At 43.2% G+C, this 26318-nt stretch overlaps 1 protein-coding gene across 4 annotated transcripts in view; it reads left to right on the top strand.

The window, feature by feature from the left end:
• The window catches only part of LOC138762296 (ATP-binding cassette sub-family B member 6-like), a 220139-nt gene that overhangs the window by 18053 nt on the left and 175768 nt on the right, over positions 1–26318 (top strand). For all 4 annotated transcript variants that reach the window (XM_069936030.1, XM_069936028.1, XM_069936027.1 and 1 more), the window contains one exon: positions 12011–12148. In XM_069936030.1, coding sequence (XP_069792131.1) covers positions 12011–12148 — 138 coding nt within the window. The remainder of the gene's footprint in view (positions 1–12010; positions 12149–26318) is intronic.

Genomic DNA, 26318 nt, shown 5'->3' with positions numbered 1-26318 from the left:
AGGCTAATTGTATAGTTTTCTGTCTTTTGCCTCCCTCCCTTGATGAAGGGCTGAAGCTTGAAATGTTGGTTTTGTATCTCTATCTTTTTTTTAATATTAAGTACACTGTTTGACCTGCTGAGTTTTTCCAGCATTATTTTTATTTCAATCGCAGCGTCTGCAGACTTTCATGTTTTACCCTTTTCAATCAACTTTGGCCAACTCCTCCCTCATGCATCTGTAGTTACCTATACTCCATTGTAAATTTAAATTTAGCATGGTAACAGATCCCTTCGGCCTACGATCCCGTGCCACCAAATCACACCCAATTAACATACAACCCCTGTTTTGGAGTGCGGGAGAAAACCAGAACCCCTGGGGGGAAACCCGCATAGACATGGGAGAACATACAAACTCCTTACAGACAACATGGGATTCAAACCTTTGTTCTGATCGCTGGAGCTGTAACAGTCCATGCCACCTGGAACACTGACATTATCTGTTTTAATCTATATCTCAAACTGCAGAGTGAATTATATCCTATTCTGATCACTACCTCCTTCTTATTCTCCTGGCTATCCATCCTGTAGGATGGTAATGGTTCCTTTCAGTCAGTTTGTGGGGTTTATACCCCACACCTCAGAAAGGAACAGCAAGTGAGTGAATGGATTTTAGGTAAGTGAAGGGGGTTGCACAGTCCAGACCCACTCTCTTGACATCCCCTTCTAGAGCCAGCAACATGGTAAGGATTCCTTAAACTCACAAATTAAATCTAGTTCATTGTACAGCACTTAATTCAGAATTGCTTTTTCTTTTTATGGGCTTGACCACGAGCTGCTCTAAAATACTTTTTCTTGGGATCCAGTGTCGATATGGTTTTCCCATTTTGTCTATATATTGAAGTTCCCCATGACCATAGTAACATTGCCCAGTTTACACGCCTTTTCTAACTTCAGAATCAGAATTTATTGCAGCATCGATCATCAACCATTCATATTTATAACTATCTTACAACATTACTTTTATTATTTAAAAAAAAGCACAAAAAGTAAGGTGGTGTCTTTGGTTCATTGATTATTCAGGAATCTGATGGCAGCGGGGAAGAAGCTGTCCTTGTGCAGTTGAGTTCTCGTCTTTAGGTTCCTGTACTTTTTTTCCTGATGGTAGCAGAGTGAAGAGGGCATGGCCTGGGTGGTGGGGTCTTTGAGGATAGAGGCTGCATTTTTTAAAGACACCATCTCGTATAGATATCGTCGATGGGGTGAAATCTGGTGCCCGTGATGTCACAGGCCGAGTTAACAACCCTCTGGAGTTTATTCTTATCCAGAGAGTTGGTGCCTCTGTGCCAGGCAGTGATGCAACCAGCCAGAATGCTCTCCACAGTCCACCTGTAGAAGTTTACGAGACTTTTTTTTTTGGTAATTTTTTTTGTTTATACTATGTTTATACTATGTTTATACTATTTTTGTTTATACTATGTGTTATTCCGTATTTGTCTTTTAATTGTTCAAATGTTAATAAATTATTTCCCAAAAAGCAGTTTTCTAATCTCTTAATTCCTTTTTTAGCCCATTCCTTAAAAAAATAAGTTGTCTATTGTGAAAGGGATTAATGGGTCAATAACATTTTTGGTATTTGATAGTTTATCTTTTTTCAGTATATGGTGTAGTCCTGGTGAATTGTTGAGCTGCTTCAATTTCTCATCCCATTTATAAAGTGGATAGGCTTTTTCAATTAAGAGTGGGGGATATTCAAACCAGAGGCCATGGTTTGAGATTGAAGGGGGAAAATTATAAGGGGAACATGAGGGGAAATTTCTTTACAGAAAAGGTGGTTGGGATGTGGAATAGGCTTCCGGCGGAGGTGGTTGAAGCTGGGACGTTATTTATATTTAAGGAAAGACTGGATAATTACATGGAGGGGCGAGGATTGGAGGGGTATGGACCAGGTGCTGGTCAGTGGGACTAGGAGGGTGGGGATTTGTTCCGGCATGGACTAGTAGGGCCAAACTGGCCTCTTCTGTGCTGTATGTGGTTATATGGTTAGACTCCGAGAAAGTTCCGTTCTACCCTGTCGAAGGCTATTTGTTTAAAGTGCTACAGACATTTAAACTACCAGAAGAGTTTATTGGCTGGATTAGAGCACTACAAAATGGACTGTTAGCAAGGGTAGTAGTAAATGGATATGTGTCCGAACACTTCAGATCGAGTAGGCCAACTAGACAGGGATGTCCATTGTCCCCCTCACTGTTCGCCTTGGCTAGAGAACCACTGGCAGAGCTGATAAGGAAGGAAACTAAAATAAAAGGAATAAAAATAAAAGAGAAAGCCTATTCGCAGATGACATCATAGTGTATTTATCAGAACCAGAGAAATCAATAAAAAGGCTATATATGAAGCTGAAAGAATATGGAGAAATAGCAGGATACAAGGTTAACGTTAACAAAAGCGAAGTGATGTCAATGAATAAAGTTTATTATACAGAATTTAAAAGAATCCCCTTTTAAAAGGCAAGCACAGGTGAATCATTACCTTGGTATTAGGTTAGACAATAAATTAAATCATTTGTATAAATTAAACTATCAACCATTAATTATAAAAAATACAGGAAGATTTAGAGAATTGGAAAGAGCAGCCACTAACTATAATAGGGAGGGTGAACTGCATTAAGATTAATGTATTTCCAAGGGTACAATACTTGTTCCAAACGTTACCGATTCCCTTGACAGATTTTTTTTAATAGGATTGAGGAAAGTAATAAGGAATTTTGTTTGGAAGGGGGAAGCAGAATAAAATAGAGAATAGCGTTAGAAAAATTAACAGGGAGATACAAACAAGGAGGGCTGCAGTTACCAAACTTCAAAAATTACTACAGAGCAGTGCAGTTAAGATACTTATCAGATTCCTATCAGGTGGGAGAAAATCCCGGATTGGACCAGGATGGAATTAGATAAACTAGGAGAACGGAAATTTCTCTGAGTCTAACCATATAACCATATACAGCACAGAACAGGCCAGTTTGGCCCTGCCAGTCCATGCTGGAACAAATCCCCACCCTCCTAGTCCCACTGACCAGCACCTGGTCCATACCCCTCCAATCCTCTCCCCTCCATGTAATTATCCAGTCTTTCCTTAAATGTAAATAACGTCCCTGCTTCAACCACCTCCGCCGGAAGCTTATTCCACATCCCAACCACCCTTTGCGTGAAGAAATTTCCCCTCATGTTGTCCCAATCCACCCCTTGTAAATCCTTTCGCATCTCCTCAAACCTAGCTTTTCCCCCACTCAAAAACCTCAACTCTGGGCCCAGACCTATCCTTTTCCATAATTACCTTGACGTTAATGGCACCATGATCACTGGACTCGAAGTGCTCCCCCACACATACCTCTGTCACCTGACCCATCTCATTCCCCAACAGTAAATCCAACACAGCTCCCTCTCGATCAATACCACCACGTATTGATGTAAAAGCTATCGTGCACACATTTTACAAACTCCAACCCATCCAGCCCTTTCACGGAATGGGTTTCCCAATCAATATTCGGAAAATTAAAATCCCCCACAATCACTACCCTGTGCTTATTACAAAAATTTGCTATCTCCCTACTAATTTGTTCCTCTAATTTGCATTCCCCATTCGGTGGTCTCGAATACATCCCTATAATTGTAACTTTCCCATTCCTCAAATTCCACCCAAATAGGCTCCCTGGACGAGCCTTCTATTCTATCACACCTAAGCACCGCTGTAATATTTTCTCTAACAAGTAGTGCAACCCCACCCCCTCTTGCCTCCCTGGTTCTATCACACCTAAAGCAACTAAATCCAGGAATGTTTAGCTGCCAGTCACATCCCTCCTGTAACCATGTTTCACTAATCGCTACCACGTCATACTTCCAAGTATCAATCCATACCTTCAGCTCATCCACCTTCCCTACAATGCTCCTTGCATTAAAATATATGCATTTTAGAGATTTCCCACTTTTTACTTCCTGTAGGCCCCTATCTTTACCAACACCTCTCTTATGATCTTTTGCAATCGACCTCTGTCCATCTTCGTATAGAACATCCCCCTTTTCTATCACCTGCCTTTCCCCCTTCAAACACTGTCTACAAGCTTTCTCTGATTGCACTCTAACCTTCTCCTTGCTGTTCTTCATTTGGTTCCCTCCCCCCAGCCATTCTCGTTTAAAGTCTCCTGAGTAACCCTAGCAAATGTCCCCGCCAGAATCCTGGTCCCCTGGGGTTCAAATGCAACCCGTCCTTTTTGTACAGGTCACACCTACCCCAAAAATGGTCCCAGTGATCCACAAACTTGAATCCCTGCCCTTTGCTCCACCCCTTCAGCCACGCGTTCATCCTCCATCTCATTCTATTCCTGCTCTTACTGTCGCATGGCACAGACAATAATCCTGAGATTACTCCCTTTGCGGTCCTTTTTGACTCTCTACCTAACAAGAATTATATTAAGTCTGGAAAGGAAGAGTTAATTCCTAGAATTAGCTCAGAAAGGGAGGGAAAGGAAGAGGAGGGCAATTGTGGTAGGAGACTCCATAGTTAAGAGGACGGATAGGGGATTCTGCGGACGCAGCAAGGAGAACCGGATGGTGGTTTGCCTCCCTGGTGCCAGGGTCCGGGATGTTGCTGCTCGTGTCCCGGATATCCTAAAGTGGGAGGGACAGGAGCCAGAGGTCGTGGTACATGTAGGTACCAATGACATAGGGAGAATTAGAGAAGAGGTCCTAAAAAGTGAGTACAGGCAGTTAGGTAGGGAGTTAAAAAGAAGGACCGCAAAGGGGGTAATCTCTGGATTACTCCCTGTGCCACGTGACAGTGTGAATAGAAATAGAATGAGGTGGAGGATTAACACGTGGCTGAAGGGGTGGAGTAAGGGGCAGGGTTTTAAGTTTCTGGATAACTGGGACCTTTTTTGGGGGAGATGTGACCTGTACAGTAAGGACGGGTTACACTTAAATCCCAGGGGGACCAGAATCCTGGCAGAGGTATTTGCTAGGGCTACTCAGGATCCTTTAAACTAGAATGGTTGGGGGGAGGGAACAAAATAGTACAGAGCAGTGAGGAGAAGGTTAGAATGAAAACAATGAAAGTTTGTAGTAAGTATTTGAATATGGATGGGCAGGTGATAGAGAAGAGAAATGCTCTGGAAGAAGATGAAGGGCAATTGTCAGGAAAAGTAAATAATGTTGTTCTTAAAGATGAGGGAAAACAGGGATTAAAAAATGGGAAATCCCTGAAATTCATATATTTTAATGCCAGGAGTATTGTAAAAAAGGTGGATGAGCTGAAGGTGTGGATTGATACTTGGAAGTATGATGTGGTAGCGATTAGTGAGACATGGTTGCAGGAGGGATGTGATTGGCAACTGAATATCCCTGGGTTTCGTTGTTTTAGGTGTGATAGAGTCGGAGGGGCAAGAGGAGGCGGGGTTGCATTGCTTGTCAGGGAAAATATTACAGCGGTGCCTAGGAAGGATAGATTAGAGGGCACATCCACGGAGGCTATTTGGGTGGAACTGAGGAGTAGGAAAGGAGAGGTTACACTTGTAGGGGTGTATTATAGACCACCCGGAGGGGACCGAGACCTAGAGGAGCAAATCTGTAGGGAGATAGTAGATATTTGTGATAAGCACAGGGTTGTAATTATGGGAGATTTTAATTTTCCACATATAGATTGGGAAACACATTCTGTGAAAGGACTGGATGGGTTAGAGTTTGTGAAATGTGTGCAAGATAGTTTTTTACAACAATATGTAGAGGTGCCGACCAGAGAAGGAGCAGTGTTAGATCTACTGTTGGCAAATGGGATGGGTCAAGTGACGGAGGTTAGTGTTGGCGAGCACTTCGGGTCCAGTGATCATAATGCCATCAGCTTCAATGTCATTATGGAAAGAGAGAAATCAGGGCCAAGGATTGAGGTTTTTGATTGGGGAAAAGCTAGATTTGAGGAGATGCGAAAGGACTTGCAGGGTGTGCATTGGGACAATTTGTTTTATGGGCAGGATGTAGTAGAGAGATGGAAGTCTTTTAAAGATCAGATTTTGAGAGTGCAAAAGCTTTATGTTCCTGTTAGGTTAAAAGGAGGGGCAAAAGGTTTGAGAGAGCCGTGGTTTTCAAGGAATATTGGAAATTTGGTTCGAAGAAAAAGGGAGGCGTACATTAGATATAAGAAGCATGGAGTTAAGGAGATGTTTGAAAGATACATTGAATGTAAGAGGAATCTTAAGAGAGGAATTAGGAAAGCTAAAAGAAGGTACGAGAAAACTATGGCAAGCAGGGTGAAAACTAATCCAAAAGAGTTCTACAAATATGTTAATGGTAAGAGGAAAGCTAGAGACAAAATTGGTCCCTTAGAAAATCAGAGTGGAAAACTGTGTGTGGAACCTAGAGAAATGGGGGAGATATTGAACAGTTTCTTTTCTTCGGTATTCATTAAGGAGAAGGATATTGGGAGATGTGGGATAAAAAAAGCAAATTGGGTAAATATGGGGAATATAGAGATTACAAAAGGTGTAGTTTTAAGGCTTTTGAAGAATATAAAGGTGGATAAGTCTCCGGGACCAGACGGGATCTTCCCCAGGACATTGAGAGAAGTGAAGGAGGAAATAGCAGAGGCTCTGGCGGTAATTTTTCAAATGTCATTAGATATGGGGATAGTGCCGGAGGATTGGCGCATTGCGCATGTGGTTCCGTTATTTAAAAAGGGTTCAAGGAGGAAGCCTGGCAACTATCGGCCTGTAAGTTTGACGTCTGTGGTAGGTAAATTAATGGAGAAAATTCTTAGAGATAGTACTTATAAACATCTGGATAGACAGGGTCTGATCAGGAGCACTCAACATGGATTTGTGGGAGGAAGGTCATGTTTGACCAATCTGATTGAATTTTTTGAAGAGGTGACTAGGAATGTGGATGAGGGTAGCGCAGTGGATGTTGTCTATATGGACTTCAGTAAGGCCTTCGATAAGGTACCACATGGAAGGTTAGTTAGGAAGGTGCAGTCTTTAGGTATAAATTTTGAGATAGTCAAATGGATTGAACATTGGCTGAAAGGGAGAGGCCAGAGAGTGGTAGTGGATAATTGTCTGTCAGGTTGGAGGCCGGTGACCAGTGGTGTGCCTCAAGGATCTGTATTGGGCCCATTGTTGTTCGTTATATACATTAATGATCTAGATGATGGGGTGGTGAATTGGATTAGTAAATATGCAGACGATACTAAGATAGGTGGAATAGTGGATAATGAAGAAGGTTTTCAAGGATTGCAGAGGGATTTGGGCTGCTTAGAAAAGTGGGCTGAAAAATGGCAGATGGAATTTAATGCTGATAAGTGTGAGGTGCTTCATTTTGGTAAGAAGAATCAGAATAGGACATACGTGGTAAATGGGAGAGCATTGAGGAATACAGAAGAGCAGAAAGATTTAGGAGTGACGGTACATCGTTCCCTGAAGGTAGAAACTCACGTGAATAGGGTGGTGAAGAAGGCTTTTAGTATGCTGGCCTTTATCAATCATTGCATGGAATATAGGAGTTGGGAGGTGATGTTGAGATTGTATAAGACGTTGGTGCGGCCTAATTTGGAGTTCTGTGTGCAGTTCTGGTCGCCTAATTATAGGAAGGATATGAACAGATTGGAGAGAGTGCAGAGAAGGTTTACCAGAATGTTGCCTGGGTTTAAGCATCTGGAGTATGGGGAGAGATTGGACAGATTGGGTCTTTATTCTTTGGAGCGTAGAAGGTTGAGAGGGGATTTGATAGAAGTATTTAAGATTATGAAAGGGATAGACAGAATGGATGTGGATAGACTATTTCCGTTAAGAGGAGGAAGGTTTAAAACAAGAGGACATGAGTTAAGAATTAAGGGGCAGAGGTTTAGAGGTAACATGAGGGGGAACTTCTTTACTCAGAGAGTGGTAGCTGTGTGGAATGATCTTCCGGGAGAAATAGTGGCGGCGGAGTCAATTGTATTATTTAAGAAAAGGTTGGACAGGTATATGGATGAGAGGAAGATGGAGGGTTATGGGCATTGTGCAGGGAGGTGGGATTAGAAAGGGGTGTTTGGTTCGGTGCGGACTAGAAGGGCCTAATGGCCTGTTTCCGTGCTGTAATTGTTATGTTATGTTATCAGTTATATCCCATTAATCTCCCCCTCCCATTCTTCCCTTTTCACCAGCCTTTTAATTCAGGCTCCTGCCTGCTTGTTACTCGTACCTTGAGGAAGGGCTCGGGCCTGAAATGTTGGTTTTATATCTTTACCTCCTATGGAAATTATGAGCCCTGCTGTGTTCCTCCATCATGTTTGTTTGTTTTTACTGATTCTGTCTGACTTCTCTCAGTCTTTCTCTCTCAAGCTCTGAAATATTCTTTTCATTCAACATTGCTACCCTTATTTCTTTCCCTCTTGTTGAACAAATATATATATCCAATAATATTTAATGCTCATTCCTGTGATTTGTAAAGCTAAATTTCTGTTCTATCAGATCATATTTCTGTATGCAAAACTTTCCCACATTTCCATTTCCACTGACTGTCGAAGTTTCTTGTGCTGACCTAATCTGATGTGAGCTGCCTTCTCCATTTCTTACTTTGCATTTCTCGTAAGTTTTATTTTTTACTCCTTTAGCGTAGTGGTTAGTGTAACGCTATTACAATGCTAGCGACCCAGGTTCAAATCCACCACTGTCTCTAAGGAGTTTGTACATTCTTCCTGTACCTTGATGAAGATCTCAAGCCCAAAACATTGGTTTTGTATCTTTTGACTGTTTGACCTGCTGAGTTTCTCGAGCATTGTGTTGGTTTCCTTTGGGTGCTCCAGATTTATCCCACTCTTCAAAGTGTAGGATAATTTGGGTGCAATTGGACAGAATGGGTTTAAATGGCCAGAATCGACTTCGATCATTCTGTAAATTTAAAAAAAGTGGATTCCCATTATTTTTACACTGTCATCATTAATTTTGTTGTCGACTCCTCTCTAATTTTCTGGGGTTAAACAGGAAAGTCTGCAGATGCTGTGATTGTCGTGTAATACACAAAAGTGCTCAGTAGGTCACTTAGCGTCCCTAGGAACCAATGTTTTAAGCCTGAGCCCTTTATCAAGGTATGAACAGGAAGGAGGCAGGTGCCTGGATTAAAGAGGAGGGGGAAGGAGGGAACAAGAGTAGAGGGAGTAGTAGGAGTAGAAGGAGGGGGTAGTAGCTCCCTGAATGGAGAGAGAAGATGAGGAACTGGAAGAAAGGATACAGAGGGAAAAGAGACAGGGGAGGGGCCTAACAGAAACTGGAGCAGTCCATGTCATTGCTATATGGTTGGAGTGTGCTCAGGCAGAATATTGGACATTGTTCCTTCAATTTGTGGGTGACCTTGGTTTGGCTGTGCATGAGGCCATGGACAGTTATGTTGGCATGAGAGTAGTGCGCAGAGGGAATGGTCCCTGTGGAATGTGAAGAGGGGAAGATGTGTGTGGTGGTGAGATAACATTGTAGGTGCAGAAATTGCAGAGGATAATATGGTGGATATGGGGGTTGGAGAGGTGGTAGGTAAGGACAAGGGGAACCCTTTCCTTGTGTCTCAGCACAGATGAGGTCAGTGCAGATGTGTGGAAAAATAGGTGGGTGTGGTTAAGGGCTGGGCTGATGTCAGGAGAGGGGAAGCCACGTCTTTTGAGAAAATTTACTGGGTGTATTTTTTCCTCGTGTATTAGACTAATTGATCCTTTTTCTGACTCTATGGCTAGCTACTATAAATTATTCAGTATGCATAGTTCCTCTATTATATGCTGGTGCGGATCCAGGGAGAGCGGGAAGTGGAGACAGAGCTCCCCTGTGGGGTCATACCATCCATCTCTACTGCTGACGGCTCTGTATAACCAATAAATGGCCTGATAAAGGAACCAGCGAGAGGCTCTGCAGCTGAAGGACACATAAGCTGTGGGCTGCTGGCGACTTGAGGTCAAAGGACTCTCACTAGTCTGTGGGCTGATAGGGACTGGTTCATGAGAACCAGATATCGGAACCAGGATCTGAGAATGTGCTGAGGGCAAGGAGGGCGCCTGACGTGCCCTGGGAACTGGAAGCTTCTTGATTGTGTCGGAGATTTGTTAAAGTTGAGCTGTGCTGTAATAAAACAAACAGCAGAACCAATTAAGCATACAACAATTTCTTTATTCAACCTTGATAACGCTAGCGGGAGTAAGGGGTACAAAGAATGAGTAGGCAAGTGTCACTCATTCCCTGCACTGAGCCTCACTCATCTCGTACAGCCTTTTGGTACATCCTGCATAGTACTTTTGTCGGTGGATAAATGCAGTTTCACAAGTTAATAGTACAGATTTATTGCAGCTGATTGTCCTGGTTTTTTTTCACAGATATGCAACTTAATTAACTTTAGACAAGTTAATCTTTGGTCATTCTATATTAATTGAGCCCTGTCTTTAGGTTTTGTTATCAAAATATCTGGTAACCTTGTACAGTGGAACCCTGATTTAATGCACATTTGGATATAACGCAATGAGTCATTGGACTCTGCTTCAGGCTGCCGCCAGGAGCAAGTACAGCTGCTTGGGGCTTGTGGGGACGTCAGGCTGCCATGAGCAGTGGAGATGATCAGTTTACAAAAAATTAATTTGTGTTTTAATTTCAACTGTAACTTCAACGATTTATTGAAACCCCGATTTTGCGCGACCCCGTTTTTTTTGTTTGCAATGCAATTTTTTTTTGGGATCCAAATCATCGTGTTATGATGGGGTTCCACTGTACTTGTGCAACCATGTTCCAGTCTGTTGTCTCATTGGGATTCTTTATCCTTGTTTAACATTTTAAAAAAAAATATAACTTGTATAGTCCTTTGGACCGATGCCTATGTGCAGTTTTACATATTTTTCACTAATTGGCAATCTAATATTTTGCTGCTCTTGTCCTTCGCAGTTTCTGTGATCAATCATCCTTTCTCTTTCCCAGAGACATTCTGGTATGCCATTATCTTGCATTTCATCTTCCCAATCTGTATGAGGCTGCAATGTCTCTGCAACTATCAACTGATTAGTTACAAACTATACTAAAGCATTAGCCTAGTTACTACAGCAGAAGACCCATAATTCTTTATACAGGTTGCTAATGGTTTGAATTGGAGTCTTGTGTGGCTGCAGAGGCTGTGGGAATGCTGAAGGTGAATCCTTTGGGCAGACAAAAGGCAATTTTTGTAATATTATATTTCTGTTTTAGTACATGACAATGAATAGTTTCTGTTCTGATTCATTTTAAAACATCTGCACATGGTCCAGTTTGATTAATCTGTTTACTATATCTGATTTTCTGCTTTAATGCATCAGAGACGGGGATCTCCCAGTGGCCAACTTCTGTGCTCCATTCCTATGCTCAAATGTCTGTCCATGGCCTCATGTACTATCCCACCAAGTCCACCTATAAATTGGAGGAACAACACTTGATTTTCCGTCTGGGCATTCTCCAACATAGATCATTAACTGCATTAACATAGACCTCTGGTTTCAGCTAGCCCACTCTCCTTTCTCTCTCCCTTTCCCCTTGTCTTCTTTCTTCCAGCTCTCCACCCCCTTCCCTCTCCGTTTATAGAGCCATCTCCCCTCCTCCTGTTTGCTGGTGTACCTTCACTCCCTTATCCAGCTATTACCCCTGCCTTTGGGGCTGTGCTTCTTCCCCTGCCATCCTGTCCTCATCATTTTGTGAGGGAAGAGAAGGGGGGTGGCTCTTTGAATGCAGATGCCAAGGAAAGGAGAAAGGGAAAAGAGAGAGAGACAGAGCTAGAGGAAAGGAGACATACCTATATCTTTAGAAGGGCTCAAGACTGAAGTTCTATATCTTTACACTCTGTGAGACCTGCTGAGTTCCTCCAGCATTTTTGTTTTTACTACAATCACAGCATCTGCAGATACCACCTTCAATGGTATAAATTAAAATATCACAATATGCCGGGGAAGAAAAAGGTAAGAAATATGAAAGGTTGGATAAATAATTGAATATTCACGATTGTATTTCTTCTTCCCAGGTACACTTTAGTCTGTGGTTGGTACGATACATCTGTACATTTCAGTTGCTTATCCTTGGATTGAAAGCACCAGGTTTACCTCGAAGACCCTATATGATAATCATTAATGAGAACGAACGCGATGTTGAATGCAATCAGGTATGTGGATAATTTAAAAACTTTGTATAATTCAAGATCTTGGATCAAAGCAGCCAGGTTGCATAAATTTACTGAGGTTTTGGCTGAGGAATAAAACATGACCAAGTAACCAAGGGGAATTTTTCTGTTCTCTTCTCAAGATAGGGAGGCTTTCGTTTTAATTTCTTGCCCAAATGATTCCATCTTGGAGAGTTGCATGTAATTAACACTGTTAAATACCCTTATCGAGATATTATGTGGCTGAGGTATGACTTGTACAAGAAAATGTCTTTTGAAAAAAACCAATTGTTCTTTTAGTGGAGTAAATAAAATATGAAATCCAACATCATTCCATTCATCTGTCACAGCATTCATTCTTTATTTAATTAGAAAGATGGGGCCTCTGAGTGGTATTTTGTACAATGAGAGCACCCTACTGTTCTAACATTCCCTCCAGTATTTCACTAGACAGTTGACGAGCATAATTCATTTGTTCTTCAGGATTAAGCTTGTAGTTATTTGAGTTTAAGGAAAGAGAGATCCATTTCAGTAAGGTATTCCAAAATGCATGTGACAAGTGGTAAACAGCATGGATGTGTGTTCAGGGCCTGAACCATTCCTAGAACATTACAGCACAATACAGGCCTTTCAGCCTATGACATAGTGCAGATTTGTATAATCTTACTCCGCAACAATCTAATTTTACCAACCTCACACCCATGTGCCTCTTAACAATCCATGTGTCTATCTATAAGAGTGTTTTAAATGTCCCTATTGTACTAGCCTCTACCACCTGCCTGGCAATGCATTCCAAGTGCCCACTACTCTCTGTGCATTTAAAAAAAAACTTGCCTCTGAGCTTTTCCCTAAACTTTCCTCACTCTCTGAAGTATGCTGTCTACCCTATCTATTTCCTCTCATAATCTTGTAGATCTCAATTAAGTCTCCTCTCATCCTTCTTCACTCCAAAGAGAAAAGCCCTAGCTTTGTTAACCTGTCTCAAAAGACTCATTCTCCAATCCAGGCATCATCCTCATAAATCTCCTCTACACCTTCTCCTTAGCTTCCTCATCCTTCCTGTAATGAGGCAACTAGAACTGTACACAATATTCTCAGTGTGGTCTAACCAGAGTTTTATCGATCTGCCACATTAATTCATGTCTCTTAAACTCAATCCCCCGACTAATAGCTTTATTTGTTTATGTGTGTATGTATTCTGACAATAAATCTGAATCTAATGATCGCCAGCATGTCATACTCCTTCTTAACTACCCTACCAACCTTTGCAGTAACTTTGAGAGATCTATGGATTTGAACCCAGGTCCCTCTGTTCTTCCACACTGAATCCTGCCATTAACTGTTCATTCTTGTGTTTAAAATAATGAGTAGAGTTGGTAGATGGAGTGAACCACAACAAATGCATTACTGAACAAGGTAAACGTAGTTACATTACTGAGAAGTGAGGGAGGGGGGGGCCGGGAAAGAGCTTGTATTTGCATCCACAGCCTTCTGTACGCTCCCTACTAACCAACCAGGTACCCCGTACACGCGCAGTACCCTCTGTAAATACGGACTGCAGCGCGATTGCAGCAGGAGTAGAAACAACCATAACAACAGCTGCCTACATTAACCATGTACTCTACCTTCAATTTTGACCTCAACACTTATTTGGATAAAACCCCATCTGCCACTTTTCTACCCAACTCTGCATCTTGCCTGTATCCTTTGTAACCTACAACAACTTTCTACGCTATCCACAACACCTCCAACCTTTGTGTCACTTGCAGACTTACTGACCCAGCTCTCTGATTCTTAGAACAGGTCAGTTATAAAAATCACAAAGAGCAGGGGTCACTGCAGAACTCCACTGCTCACTGACCTCCAGCAGCATATGTTTCATCTACTACGATCCTATGCTTTCTGCAGGCAAGCCAATTCTGAATCTACGCAACCAAGATTCCATGAATGCCATATCCAGCACAGAACCATATCCAGCACAGAACCATATCCAGCACAGAACCATATCCAGCACAGAACCATATCCAGCACAGAACCATATCCAGCACAGAACCATATCCAGCACAGAACCATATCCAGCACAGAACCATATCCAGCACAGAACCATATCCAGCACAGAACCATATCCAGCACAGAACCATATCCAGCACAGAACCATATCCAGCACAGAACCATATCCAGCACAGAACCATATCCAGCACAGAACCATATCCAGCACAGAACCATATCCAGCACAGAACCATATCCAGCACAGAACCATATCCAGCACAGAACCATATCCAGCACAGAACCATATCCAGCACAGAACCATATCCAGCACAGAACCATATCCAGCACAGAACCATATCCAGCACAGAACCATATCCAGCACAGAACCATATCCAGCACAGAACCATATCCAGCACAGAACCATATCCAGCACAGAACCATATCCAGCACAGAACCATATCCAGCACAGAACCATATCCAGCACAGAACCATATCCAGCACAGAACCATATCCAGCACAGAACCATATCCAGCACAGAACCATATCCAGCACAGAACCATATCCAGCACAGAACCATATCCAGCACAGAACCATATCCAGCACAGAACCATATCCAGCACAGAACCATATCCAGCACAGAACCATATCCAGCACAGAACCATATCCAGCACAGAACCATATCCAGCACAGAACCATATCCAGCACAGAACCATATCCAGCACAGAACCATATCCAGCACAGAACCATATCCAGCACAGAACCATATCCAGCACAGAACCATATCCAGCACAGAACCATATCCAGCACAGAACCATATCCAGCACAGAACCATATCCAGCACAGAACCATATCCAGCACAGAACCATATCCAGCACAGAACCATATCCAGCACAGAACCATATCCAGCACAGAACCATATCCAGCACAGAACCATATCCAGCACAGAACCATATCCAGCACAGAACCATATCCAGCACAGAACCATATCCAGCACAGAACCATATCCAGCACAGAACCATATCCAGCACAGAACCATATCCAGCACAGAACAGGCCAGTTTGGTCCTACTAGAATGCCATGCCTCATGATTTTCTGAATGAGTATTCCATAGGTGACCTTGACAAGTGCCTTACTAAAATCCATATGGACCACATCTCTTGCTCTACCTTTTTTGTTATTTTCTTTAAAAAAAAACTCAATTAGGCTTATGAGGCACGAACTTCCCTTCACAAAGCCATGTTGGCTATCCTTGAGAAGACTGTACCTCTCTAAATGCTTGTAAATCCCATCCCTCAGAATCCTCTCCGATAGTTTGCCCATTGCTTGGGCAAGACTCATTGGCTTATAATTCCCAGGATTATCCCCATTACCTTTTTTTAATCAAGGGGATGACATTTGCCATTCTCCATTTCTCTAGTACTACCCCTGTGGCCAGGGAGGATGTAAAGGTCATTACCATTTCATGCCAGGCCTTCACATGAAGGCTGGCTACAAGTGTGGAGGGAAAAACTTAAAACTTGCCTTTCATAGAGCAGCCCTAAAAGGCTGCTCCAGCATTGCATTCATGTCGAGTAGTGCCTCATAGTGCCCTCAGGATCCAATGGAGGCGGGGTAACTTGTGCCATAATGCCACCTGTCATAAATGTGTGGCAGGGCAATAGCCGTATTCCCTACCCATAATCTCTCATGTAGCTGGATCTGCTATGTTTCCCAGAACAGTTCCAGCTGTGTAAGGGATTATGGGTAGGGAAGATGGCCATTGCTTTGCCGCATTTTGAGCCACAGAGAGCAGACCGATGAGGCTGTCACAGCCCACACTGGCTACTCCTGATGGCTCCCGCCCACCTAGAGGGAGGGATGAGTGGAGAGAGATGGAGTCATCAGCTCGCCCCTAACTAGCCACTTGTAGCAACTGTCCATTCAAGCCAGGCAACAGAGCGCAGCGCTCTGCTGATTATCCTTCCCCGAGAAGGGTTGGATTTGGCTCCTCAGAGCCAGCTATGATTCATTCGGAAAGGAATGTCTCCTACCAAAACAGTTGGGCATTTTCTCTGCTTGAAAGGGCCTAAAGAAACAAGGTATTCATTTAGGTTCTTGCCTACCTTCTCTGCCTCTAGGCACAAGTTTCCTCCTTTATCCTTAAGAGTCCCTCACTCTTCTCATCCTTGTGCTCTTCATGTATGCATAGTATACCTTGGGATTTTCCTTAATCCTTCTTGTACCCCTTTCTAGCTCTCCTATCCTTTTAAAGTTCTTTCCTGGCTACGATATAATTTTCATGAACCTTTCCTATCTTTTGCTTTCTAATCCTTTTGCATGCTTCCTTCTTTCTCTTAAATTGCAGTCTTACCTCTTTTGTCAACCATCTTTTCCCTGTCCTACCCATAATCCCTTACACAGCTGGAACTGTTCTGGGAAACAACTGTTCTCAATTTACTCTCTCCTGTTCCTCCCTCGTCCCATCGCAATGAGCCCTTCTCCAATTAAGCACTTTACCATTCAGTCTACTATCCTTGTCCATAGCTCTAGGGAGTTGTGGTCACTCTCACCAAAAAGCTCCCCCACCTAGAGGTCTGTCATCTGACCATTGTGGCCTCTCCTCTAGTTGGCTGCTCCACATACTGCGTCAGGAATCCTTCTTGGGCACACCTGACAAATTCTGGCCATCCATTGCTCTTGCAGTAAGAAGGTGCCAGTCAATATTTGGTAAATTAGTCTCCCATAATAACAACTCCATTACTTCTGCACCATTCCAAAATATGCCTACTTATCTCCTCAGTATCCCGAGGGCTATTTAGGAGCCTATAAACCAGCCATTCTCAACCCCTGAGGACTGCTCAAAGTTTGAGTCCCCTTCCCTGTGAATCAGTCAAGTTTAGTTGGTTTCTTCTGTACTTCTCTCCTACCAACTACATTTTAAAAAAAACATTGCAAATATTTAATGATTTCAGTCCGTGACACCACCCCCCTACCCCCAAATGTGCTGTGGCTCCCAGAGTGTGCCATGTTGCCCCAATTAAGAATGGCTACTATGGACACCTCCCAATACAGTGGTTGTTCCTTTCTTATTCTGACTTTCACCCACGCTCACTCAGTGGACACTCCCTGCACAACATCTTCCCTTTCTGCAGCTGTAATACTATATCCCTAATTAGTAAAGCTACTCTTTTCTCTTTCCCCCCCCCCCCCCACCTTGAAACATTTAAACCCCAGTACCTGCATTAGCCAATCCTGTGATGGCATCAGTCAAGTCTATAACGGCCACAACATCTTAATTCCACATACTGATCCATGCTCTTCTGTTCATCTCCCTTATTCTTAATACTTCTGCTCTTCCCCCCCCCCCCCCAACTTTTTATTGTCTCCTTTTTCACCCTCCACCCCACTGTGGTGATATAACCACTACACAAGGGGCAACCACTGTACCTGCAGGGAGGCAACCTGGGAGACTGACCCCACCGGCTAATGACTGTCGATCACTGGCCCATATAAAGACTTGAGACAACCCCTTCGGGGACAGTCAGACACATGGAGCCAGCAAAGATGCTAAGACTGGTGTGAACAAGATTAAGCTAATTAAAGCTTGTTGTATAGTCTGTGGACTTTGCTTCAGAATTATTTGCACAGCAGCACTAACCCCCCCCCCCACACAAAACTCTCAGCCCAACTCCTCTTTGATTCAATCCCTCTTCACCCCTACCCATCCACTGAATTCTGCTATCTCATCTGGTTTCTCTTTATACCATCATTGCCACCTGCTCTTCTCAGATTCCAGTACTAATAGCCTTTCTCTTCTAACCATCCACTCCACCCTTGTGTCTCTATTGTGGCTCCTTTAAACTATTACTGATAGAACTTTTAACAGTGGAAGAATACAGAAGGAAAGATAGGCTGGAGAAAAACTTTCTCTTTTTGACTTTGTTTTTGCCTCCTGATTGTAGAGGTGAGAATTCTGCTGAATTTATTCTTGTAGATCAACACCAGGAGTGTTTGCATAGTCATACTCATTGTTGTGGCGAATGAGATGATAATTTTATGACCTTTTTAAGCATGTGGCCTTTTCTGTTCTACTTCAAATCATGGAGGAATGCAAACCTACCCATCTGCATTTCTTTAACAGGGAGCGGCTGTTTCTGCCCCAGGAAAAAGATGCTGGCTGTCTACCTTATCTATGTCTCTCATCATCTTGTTGGCCTCTCATCATCTCATAGATCTCTGTTAAGTCACTCTCACTCCAAAGAGAAAAGTTCCAGCTCTGAGACATTTTTCCAATCCAGGCAACATCCTGATAAATCTCCTCTGCAATCTCTTAATAGCTTCCATATCCTTATAATGAGGGAACCAGAACTGACACAATATTCTAAGTGTGGTGTCACCAGAGTTGTAGAGTTGCAACATGACCTCTCGACTCTTGATCTCAACCCCCCTTCTAATGAAGCCCAGCGTCCCATAGGCCTTCTTAACTATCCTATCAACCTGTATGGCAACCTTAAGATATATATGGATTTGGACCTTAGGCTCCAAAGGTCTCTCTGTTTTTCCACAGTGTTAAGTATCTGACGATTAACCCTGTTCTCAGCCCTCAGGTTTGACCTTCTAAAATGCATCTCCTCAAATATTTGGATTGAATTCCATCTGCCACTTTTGTGCCCAACTCTGCATCCTGTCTATATCCTCTTGTAACCTACACTATCAACACTGTCCACCACTCCTCCAACCTTCGTATCATTTGTAAATTTACTGACCCATCCTTCATTTATAAAAATCATAAAGAGCAGGTGTCCCAGAACTCTCCTACTATTGTCTCTGTCAAAGGTGGTGCCTTGTGCTCTGAAAACTGTCCAATACTTTGCTAAGGCCAGATGCAAGTTCATTCATACCTCCTCATACCTACCTCTGGACCATGACCCCACCAGTGAACACCAGGCCAGGGTCTCCCACACTGTCACAGATCTCATTGCGTCAGGAGATCTCCCCTTCCACAGACTCCAAACTTATAGTGGCCCAACCCCACGCTACTCACTTCTCTTTCCCAAGATCCTTAAACAGGATTGTCCTAGCAGGCCTATTGTTTCTGTCTGCTCTGGCCCCTTTGAATCCATCTCCTTGCATCTTGACTCCATCCTCTCTCCCCTTGTATGGTATGTTCCCACCGAAATCCAAGATACCTCCCATCTCCTTCACTTTGACAACTTCCAATTCCTTGGTCCCCACTGTCTCCTCTTCCTCATGGATATCCATTCTCTGGGAGGTCATCCACTTCTTCCTAGAACAAAGTGCTGACCAGTGTTCTTCCACCATGCTCCTGGAAGAACTTTTTCTTACCCTGAATAACTCCTCTTTTGATGGCTCCTATTCAAATCATGGGCACTCACATGGGTCCTAGCTGCACCTGCCTTTTTTGTTCTGAATTACTCAAGTACCACCTTCCCTCCAAAACATTGGTGACTGCATTGGGGCTGTTTTCTGCACCTGTGCAGAATTTGACAATTTTAGCAAATTTGCTACTGACCTCTACCCTGCTCTGAAATTCACTTGGACCATTTCTGACACTTCTCTCCCCTTTCCAGATATCACTGCCTCCATCTTAGGATACAAGCTATAAAGTGATCTTTACTTCAAACCCACCAGCTCCCACAGTCACCTCAACCACACCCCTATACCCCATCTTCTGGAAACATGCCATCGTTTTCTTCCAGTTTTTCACTCACACCTGACCTTAAGATGAGGCCCTCCATTCCAGGACATCTGCAATATTCTCCTTGTTAAAGCAACACAGCTTTCTGTTCACCATGATCAACAATTATTCACTCTCTCAGAATTCCATTCTTACACCCCCTCCCCTCCAAACAAAATAGAGGTAGGGTTCCTCTTGTCCTTGCCTTTCATTTCCATGGCCTCTGCATTCAGCACATTGTGCTCCGTCATTTTTCCAGCTGCAACTAGTCCCCACCACCAGCTATATCAACTGCTCCCCACTCCTTACTGCCTTCTGTAGGCAATACCCTCTGAGCACTCATAAGCCAGGGATTTCTAAGAGTCAGTGGAGGTGAGTATTCTGGATAATATGAGAATCTGGAGTCCATGCTTTACAGTGGAAGGAACCTGCACCTCACAAAATCATCCCATCTCTGAAGGAGTCTGTGTTTCCCTTTTTGGCCTGATCTACGTCAGTTTAAAATTGGAGAGCAAACAAGTCACCCCAGGTCACGTAGTACTGCGATCACCTTAATCTTTGGTGGCGCTTAAGAAGGAATATGCTTGCCTTGATGGTAGTTTAAAGATAGCTCACTAATTTGATTACTAGGATTTCCTATATAAATCAGGGTTACCTGACTACACCTGTAGCCTGGATTCAGCAGGGGTTGTTGGTTCAACCATAGTTTCTGTTTTTGGAACACTCGTATTGTCCTTGGCACACTGTTCTCCATACACTTGCTAAAGAAATCTGTGATGGTAATAGCATGCTCATGTTTGTTGGTCACTGAGTTCTTGAATCTGGACTAGTCCTGGAGTGTCCATTTTGAAAACATCTGTCAAAGTTAAACAATGCCTAAATCAGATCTATTTATGGTCATATCATAAAAAGTAATATGACACAACATTGCCTTTCGCCTGCCATTAGACAGAAAAAGGTTTGCCACTAGCATTGCCCTGCACCCCTTACAGTCAGAGAAAGAGAAGCAAACGAGAGCCCCTTCAGAGTCACGGAGGGTCTGTAAATTTGCCTTCAGCCCTCCTGCAGCTGTACAAGACTTCAGTTTAAACCATCAGCAATCCAGCCCCAGATCCAAACCTCCGACATGATGAGGAAGCCTTTGACACAAAGGGCCCTTCGGGAGCCCTCCTTGCCCTCAGCACCCTCTTCACTCCCAGTTCTGAAACCTGCTTCTCACGAGCCAGTCTCCAGCAGTCTGGTCCTTTGACCTCAAGTCGCCTGCAACTTGTGTGGGTTCCTCGCCTGTCTGTAACTGGTTCCCTGCACAGGACCTCTCACGAGCCAATCTCCAGCAGTCTGGTCCTTTGACCTCAAGTCGCCTGCAGCTTGTGTGGGTTCCTCGCCTGTCTGTAACTGGTTCCCTGCACAGGACCTCTTAGTCATGTTTTTTTTCTACCTCATCAAATCAGTGCCTCAAAAAAAATGTATAGTCATATATTGCCTGATAATTAATCTCCTTTTTTGGCTTCTTTCCCCAGTTTTGATGACATCAATGAAATGAGTCATGTTTTCTTTAAGATTTTTGATCCTTTTAATGGTGGGGATTAGTAAACTTGCAAACTAATCAATTCAGCGTTGTCCAGCCCCACAAAGCACTAATTTTCTAGCTGAGTGTGCATACCACTAGTAGTCAGCTGGAATTGTGCTTTTCCACAGTCAAGCACCTCTGGGGCCAAACTATTTGTGCGAAGTGAAAGTCTCCTCTCTAAGAACAATTTTTCTTGCACGAGAGCACAGGATTAACTGAGGAGGAAAAGATCATGGTATGTCTCCACAAACCCATAGAGCAAGTATGAAGGAGTGGGAAATTCTATCGATCATTGTATTAATTGAATACTTTGTCTCATTGGGAAAGTTCAGGGCCCAGGTACACATTCCTGCATTTACCCTTTTGTGAACATTTTTTCTAGCTTCAAGTGGTTGTGTCCATCTAAAATTTATTAAGGTGAATTTAAATCTCTTATTGGCTACAGTAGAAGTCCAAAAATCCAGATGCCAGAAATCTGGTCCACCCAGGAATTTGAACTTTTCGAAAACTCAAACTTTTAAAATTTAGCAGGCTTTTGTGTGTGTTCATGCATGCGTAAGCACCACAGGTGCAGAGCAGCAATAAAAGCCATCACTTTATTTTTCTTTAGAACTACCCGTTTTGATATTTGCTAATAAATAAACTATCAAAATGTATTTGTTCATCTACTCCTTAAATTTGAATTTTAAATGTACTGCCTGACAATGCAGGAAATCCGGACCTCGACCCAATCCCTGAAGAGTCTGGATTTTCGGACTTCTACTGTATTAGATTATTATCAAGATGACAGATGACTGCATTAATAACCTGAACCTGACAGCTGGAATTTCATCAAAATAATTAATAAATTAAGTATGAAATCCAGTAAGTTTTACTGGATTTTTGTAAAAAAATTGACTAGTTCACTGATGTCATTTCATGTGTTTAGTTCTTGTGTTCAATTCATGCATGACTCCAAGCCCACCAAGCAAAGTAGTCCAGCATGCTGCCTAGTTCAGGGTACTTGAGACTGTCAGTGATGCCTATGTTCAGCTTTGCTTCTGAAGAGCTCTCAACTATAAAGGTCAACACTGTCCACCACTCCTCCAACCTAGATGATCTAGATGATGGGGTGGTGAATTGGATTAGTAAATATGCAGACGATACTAAGATAGGTGGAATAGTGGATAATGAAGAAGGTTTTCAAGGATTGCAGAGGGATTTGGGCTGCTTAGAAAAGTGGGCTGAAAAATGGCAGATGGAATTTAATGCTGATAAGTGTGAGGTGCTTCATTTTGGTAAGAAGGATCAGAATAGGACATACGTGGTAAATGGGAGAGCATTGAGGAATATAGAAGAGCAGAAAGATTTGGGAGTAACGGTACATCGTTCCCTGAAGGTAGAAACTCACATGAATAGGGTGGTGAAGAAGGCTTTTAGTATGCTGGCCTTTATCAATCATTGCATGGAATATAGGAGTTGGGAGGTGATGTTGAGATTGTAGAAGACGTTGGTGCGGCCTCATTTGGAGTTCTGTGTGCAGTTCTGGTCGCCTAATTAGAGGAAGGATATAAACAGAGTGGAGAGAGTGCAGAGAAGGTTGACCAGAATGTTGCCTGGGTTTAAGCATCTGGAGTATGGGGAGAGATTGGACAGATTGGGTCTTTATTCTTTGGAGCGTAGAAGGTTGAGAGGGGATTTGATAGAAGTATTTAAGATTATGAAAGGGATAGACAGAGTGGATGTGGATAGACTATTTCTGTTAAGAGGAGGAAAGATTAAAACAAGAGGACATGAGTTAAGAATTAAGGGGCAGAGGTTTAGAGGTAACATGAGGGGGAACTTCTTTACTCAGAGAGTGGTAGCTGTGTGGAATGATCTTCCGGGAGAAATAGTGGCGGCGGAGTCAATTGTATTATTTAAGAAAAGGTTGGACAGGTCTATGGATGAGAAGAAGATGGAGGGTTATGTGCATTGTGCGGGGAGGTGGGACTAGAAAGGGGTGTTTGGTTCGGTGTGGACTAGAAGGGCCTAATGGCCTGTTTCCGTGCTGTAATTGTTATGTTATGTTATTATGTTATGTTAGAAATTTGGGATTCAATGCAGATTTGTTTCTGATTCTCAATAATAATTTTTAAAAAATAATATATTAACTTTTAGAACTGAAGAGTGACAAAGTTAATGGAAAGAAGCTGTGCAAGTCCTGATTAGAACAGATTTGCAGTACTCCATGGCAGCCATTCTCCACCTTTTTTTGGCTTTGGCCCCCTTCAAAATGTTTTATTTTAGACATGTAATATGGTAACAAACCCTTTTGGCCCATGAATCTGTGTCTCCCAATTACATCTAATTAACCTACACCCCTGGTATGTTTTGAATGTTGGGAGGAAACTGAAGCCCCTGGGTAAAACACACAGACAAACACAAAGTACAAACTCCTTACAGACGGCACAGGATTCAAGCCCCTGTCCCAATTGCTGGCACTTTAACAGCATTGCACTAATTGCTTTGCTAACCGTGCTGCCCTGCAACACTGACCCTCCTGTCCTCTTTATGGGCCCCCTTCCCTGGGAAGCAGTCCAGTTTAGTTGGTTTCTTCTGTACTTCTCTCCTTCTTTGGCTTGGCTTCGCAGACGACGATTTATGGAGGGGTATGTCCACGTCTGCTGCAGGCTCGTTGGTGACTGACAAGTCCGATGTGGGACAGGCAGACACGGTTGCAGCGGTTGCAGGGGAAAATTGTTTGGTTGGGGTTGGGTGTTGGGTTTTTCCTCCTTTGTCTTTTGTCAGTGAGATGGGCTCTGCGGTCTTCTTCAAAGGAGGTTGCTGCCCGCCAAACTGTGAGGCGCCAAGATGCATGGTTGGAAGCGATATCAGCCCACTGGCAGTGGTCAATGTGGCAGGCACCAAGAAATTTCTCCTACTGACTACATAAAAATCATTAATTTTTTAAATGATTTCAGTCCATGGCCTCCCTTAAATGTGCTGTGGCCCTGGGGGGTGGGGGGGTGAAGAACAGCCCCATTTAGAATGGCTGCTCCATTCTCCAGCCACTGCACTTTAGAGGTTTGTGTGCTGTGCAACTTTGCTGGAATGTTAACCAGGTTTCATGGATTTGTGTGAGGAAAGGCTAAGTTTAACAAAAAAAATCTTTGCCTTCAATGTCAAAAGTCAAAAAATCATTTGACAAATTAAAAGGATGAAGAAATCTAAAAGATGTAGGAATACTTACAATCTCTGATGGGTAGATGCCTTCCTTTCCTCATCCTATACCTCACCTCACCAGATCATTTGGGAGGCATAGGGGGTGATGGAAAGGAATTACAGGGACACTCTCACACCAGGGAGGCAGGAGGAGGGTAGATGGGTGACAGTCAGGAGATGAAAAGGGAACAGGCTGGCAATGCAGGGTACCCCTTTGGCCATTCTCCTCATTAACAAGTGTACCATTTTGGATACTGTTTGGGAGGGGTTAGGGGAGAGGGAGAGAGAGACTACCTACCAGGCACAAGCTATGGCGATCAGGTCTCTGGCATGGAGTCTGTTCCTGTGGGAAGAAGAGAAAAGGCGAGCTGTAGTGATATGGGATTCCCTGAAGTGATAGAGGATTCCATAGTTAGGGGGACATATAGAGTCTCTGTAGAAGAGATCAAGTATCCCGGGTGGTATGTTGCCTCCCTGGTCCAGAGTCTGAGATATCTCAGATCGAGTTCATGGCATTCTCAAGAAGGAGGATGAGCAGCCAGATGTGGTCTTTATAGGGATGAATGACATGGGTAGGAAGGTGAGGAGATCCTGCAAGGAGAGTTCAGGGAGTTAGGCACTAGGTTGAAAGACAGGATCTCCAGGGTGGTGATCTCAGGATTGCTACCTGTGCCACGTGCTGGTGAAGTTAGAAATAGAAGGATAATACAGCTTAACACTTGGCTAAAGACGTGGTGCAGGAGGGAGGGCTTCAGGTTTCTGGATCATTGGGCTCTTCCAGGGAAGGTGGGATCTATTCCAACGGGATGGTTTGTACCTGAACTGGAAGGGGACTAATATCCTTGCGGGAAAATTTGCTAGGACTTCTCCGGTGGATTTAAACTAGATTTGAAGAAGGATGGGAACAAGAGTAAGGAAAAGATGATGTTAAGATTGCATGCACCGTTATAAGTCAATGGGTTCAATATAATGGAAATGTTCTTGTATGTATCTATTTCAATGCAAGGAGAATTGTAGGAAAGGCAGACAAGTTTAGAGCGTGGATTGGCACGAGGAATTATGACAGAATGGCCGTTAGTGAAACTTGATTGGAGAAGGGGTAGGACTGGCAGCTTAATGTTCTGGGCTTCAGTTCCTTTAGACCTGATGGAACAGGGGGAATGAAAGGGCAGAAGTGGCATTGTTCATCAGGGAAAATATCACAGCTGTGCTCAGGAAGACAGACCAGAGGGCTCACCCACTAAAGCTATATGGATGGAGCTGAGGAACGGGAAAGGAATCTCAGCTGTGTGAAGTCAGGACAGCCATATGGGTGGAGTTGAGAAACAGGAAAGGTGTGACCACACTGATAGGGTTGTACAGGTACACAATCCTTTACCTGGACATCAAAATTCTGGGAAGCTCCAAAAACCGGCAAGTGGGGAGAGAGACAGCAGTGCGAGTCAGGAGGGTGAAGGGGAGAGACCCGCGGCGCGAGTCGGGCGGGCAATGCACCCATTCACACACCCAGGAATTTCTTTGATTAAAGGAAGATTAGAGCAGGGGAGAAGGCTATTCTTCTCATCATTGATAAATATCTGTACGAGAGCAATCTATCTGCACATTTCCCCCATCTCTCCTTGAATGGAAGGATTTCATTCTACCTCACAGCTCCCTTTGACATTGTATTCTTGATTCCAGCCACCTGCTGAGTAAAGAAAATAATTTAATATTAAATTATTTCATTAAAATATTTCATTGAAGATTGTTTCCAA

Source organism: Narcine bancroftii, chromosome 4 (assembly GCF_036971445.1).
Source record: "Narcine bancroftii isolate sNarBan1 chromosome 4, sNarBan1.hap1, whole genome shotgun sequence".
NCBI classification, from domain to species: domain Eukaryota; kingdom Metazoa; phylum Chordata; class Chondrichthyes; order Torpediniformes; family Narcinidae; genus Narcine; species Narcine bancroftii.
The sequence above is the reverse complement of the archived record's forward strand: the minus strand, read 5'-3'. Positions and strand labels throughout refer to the sequence as shown.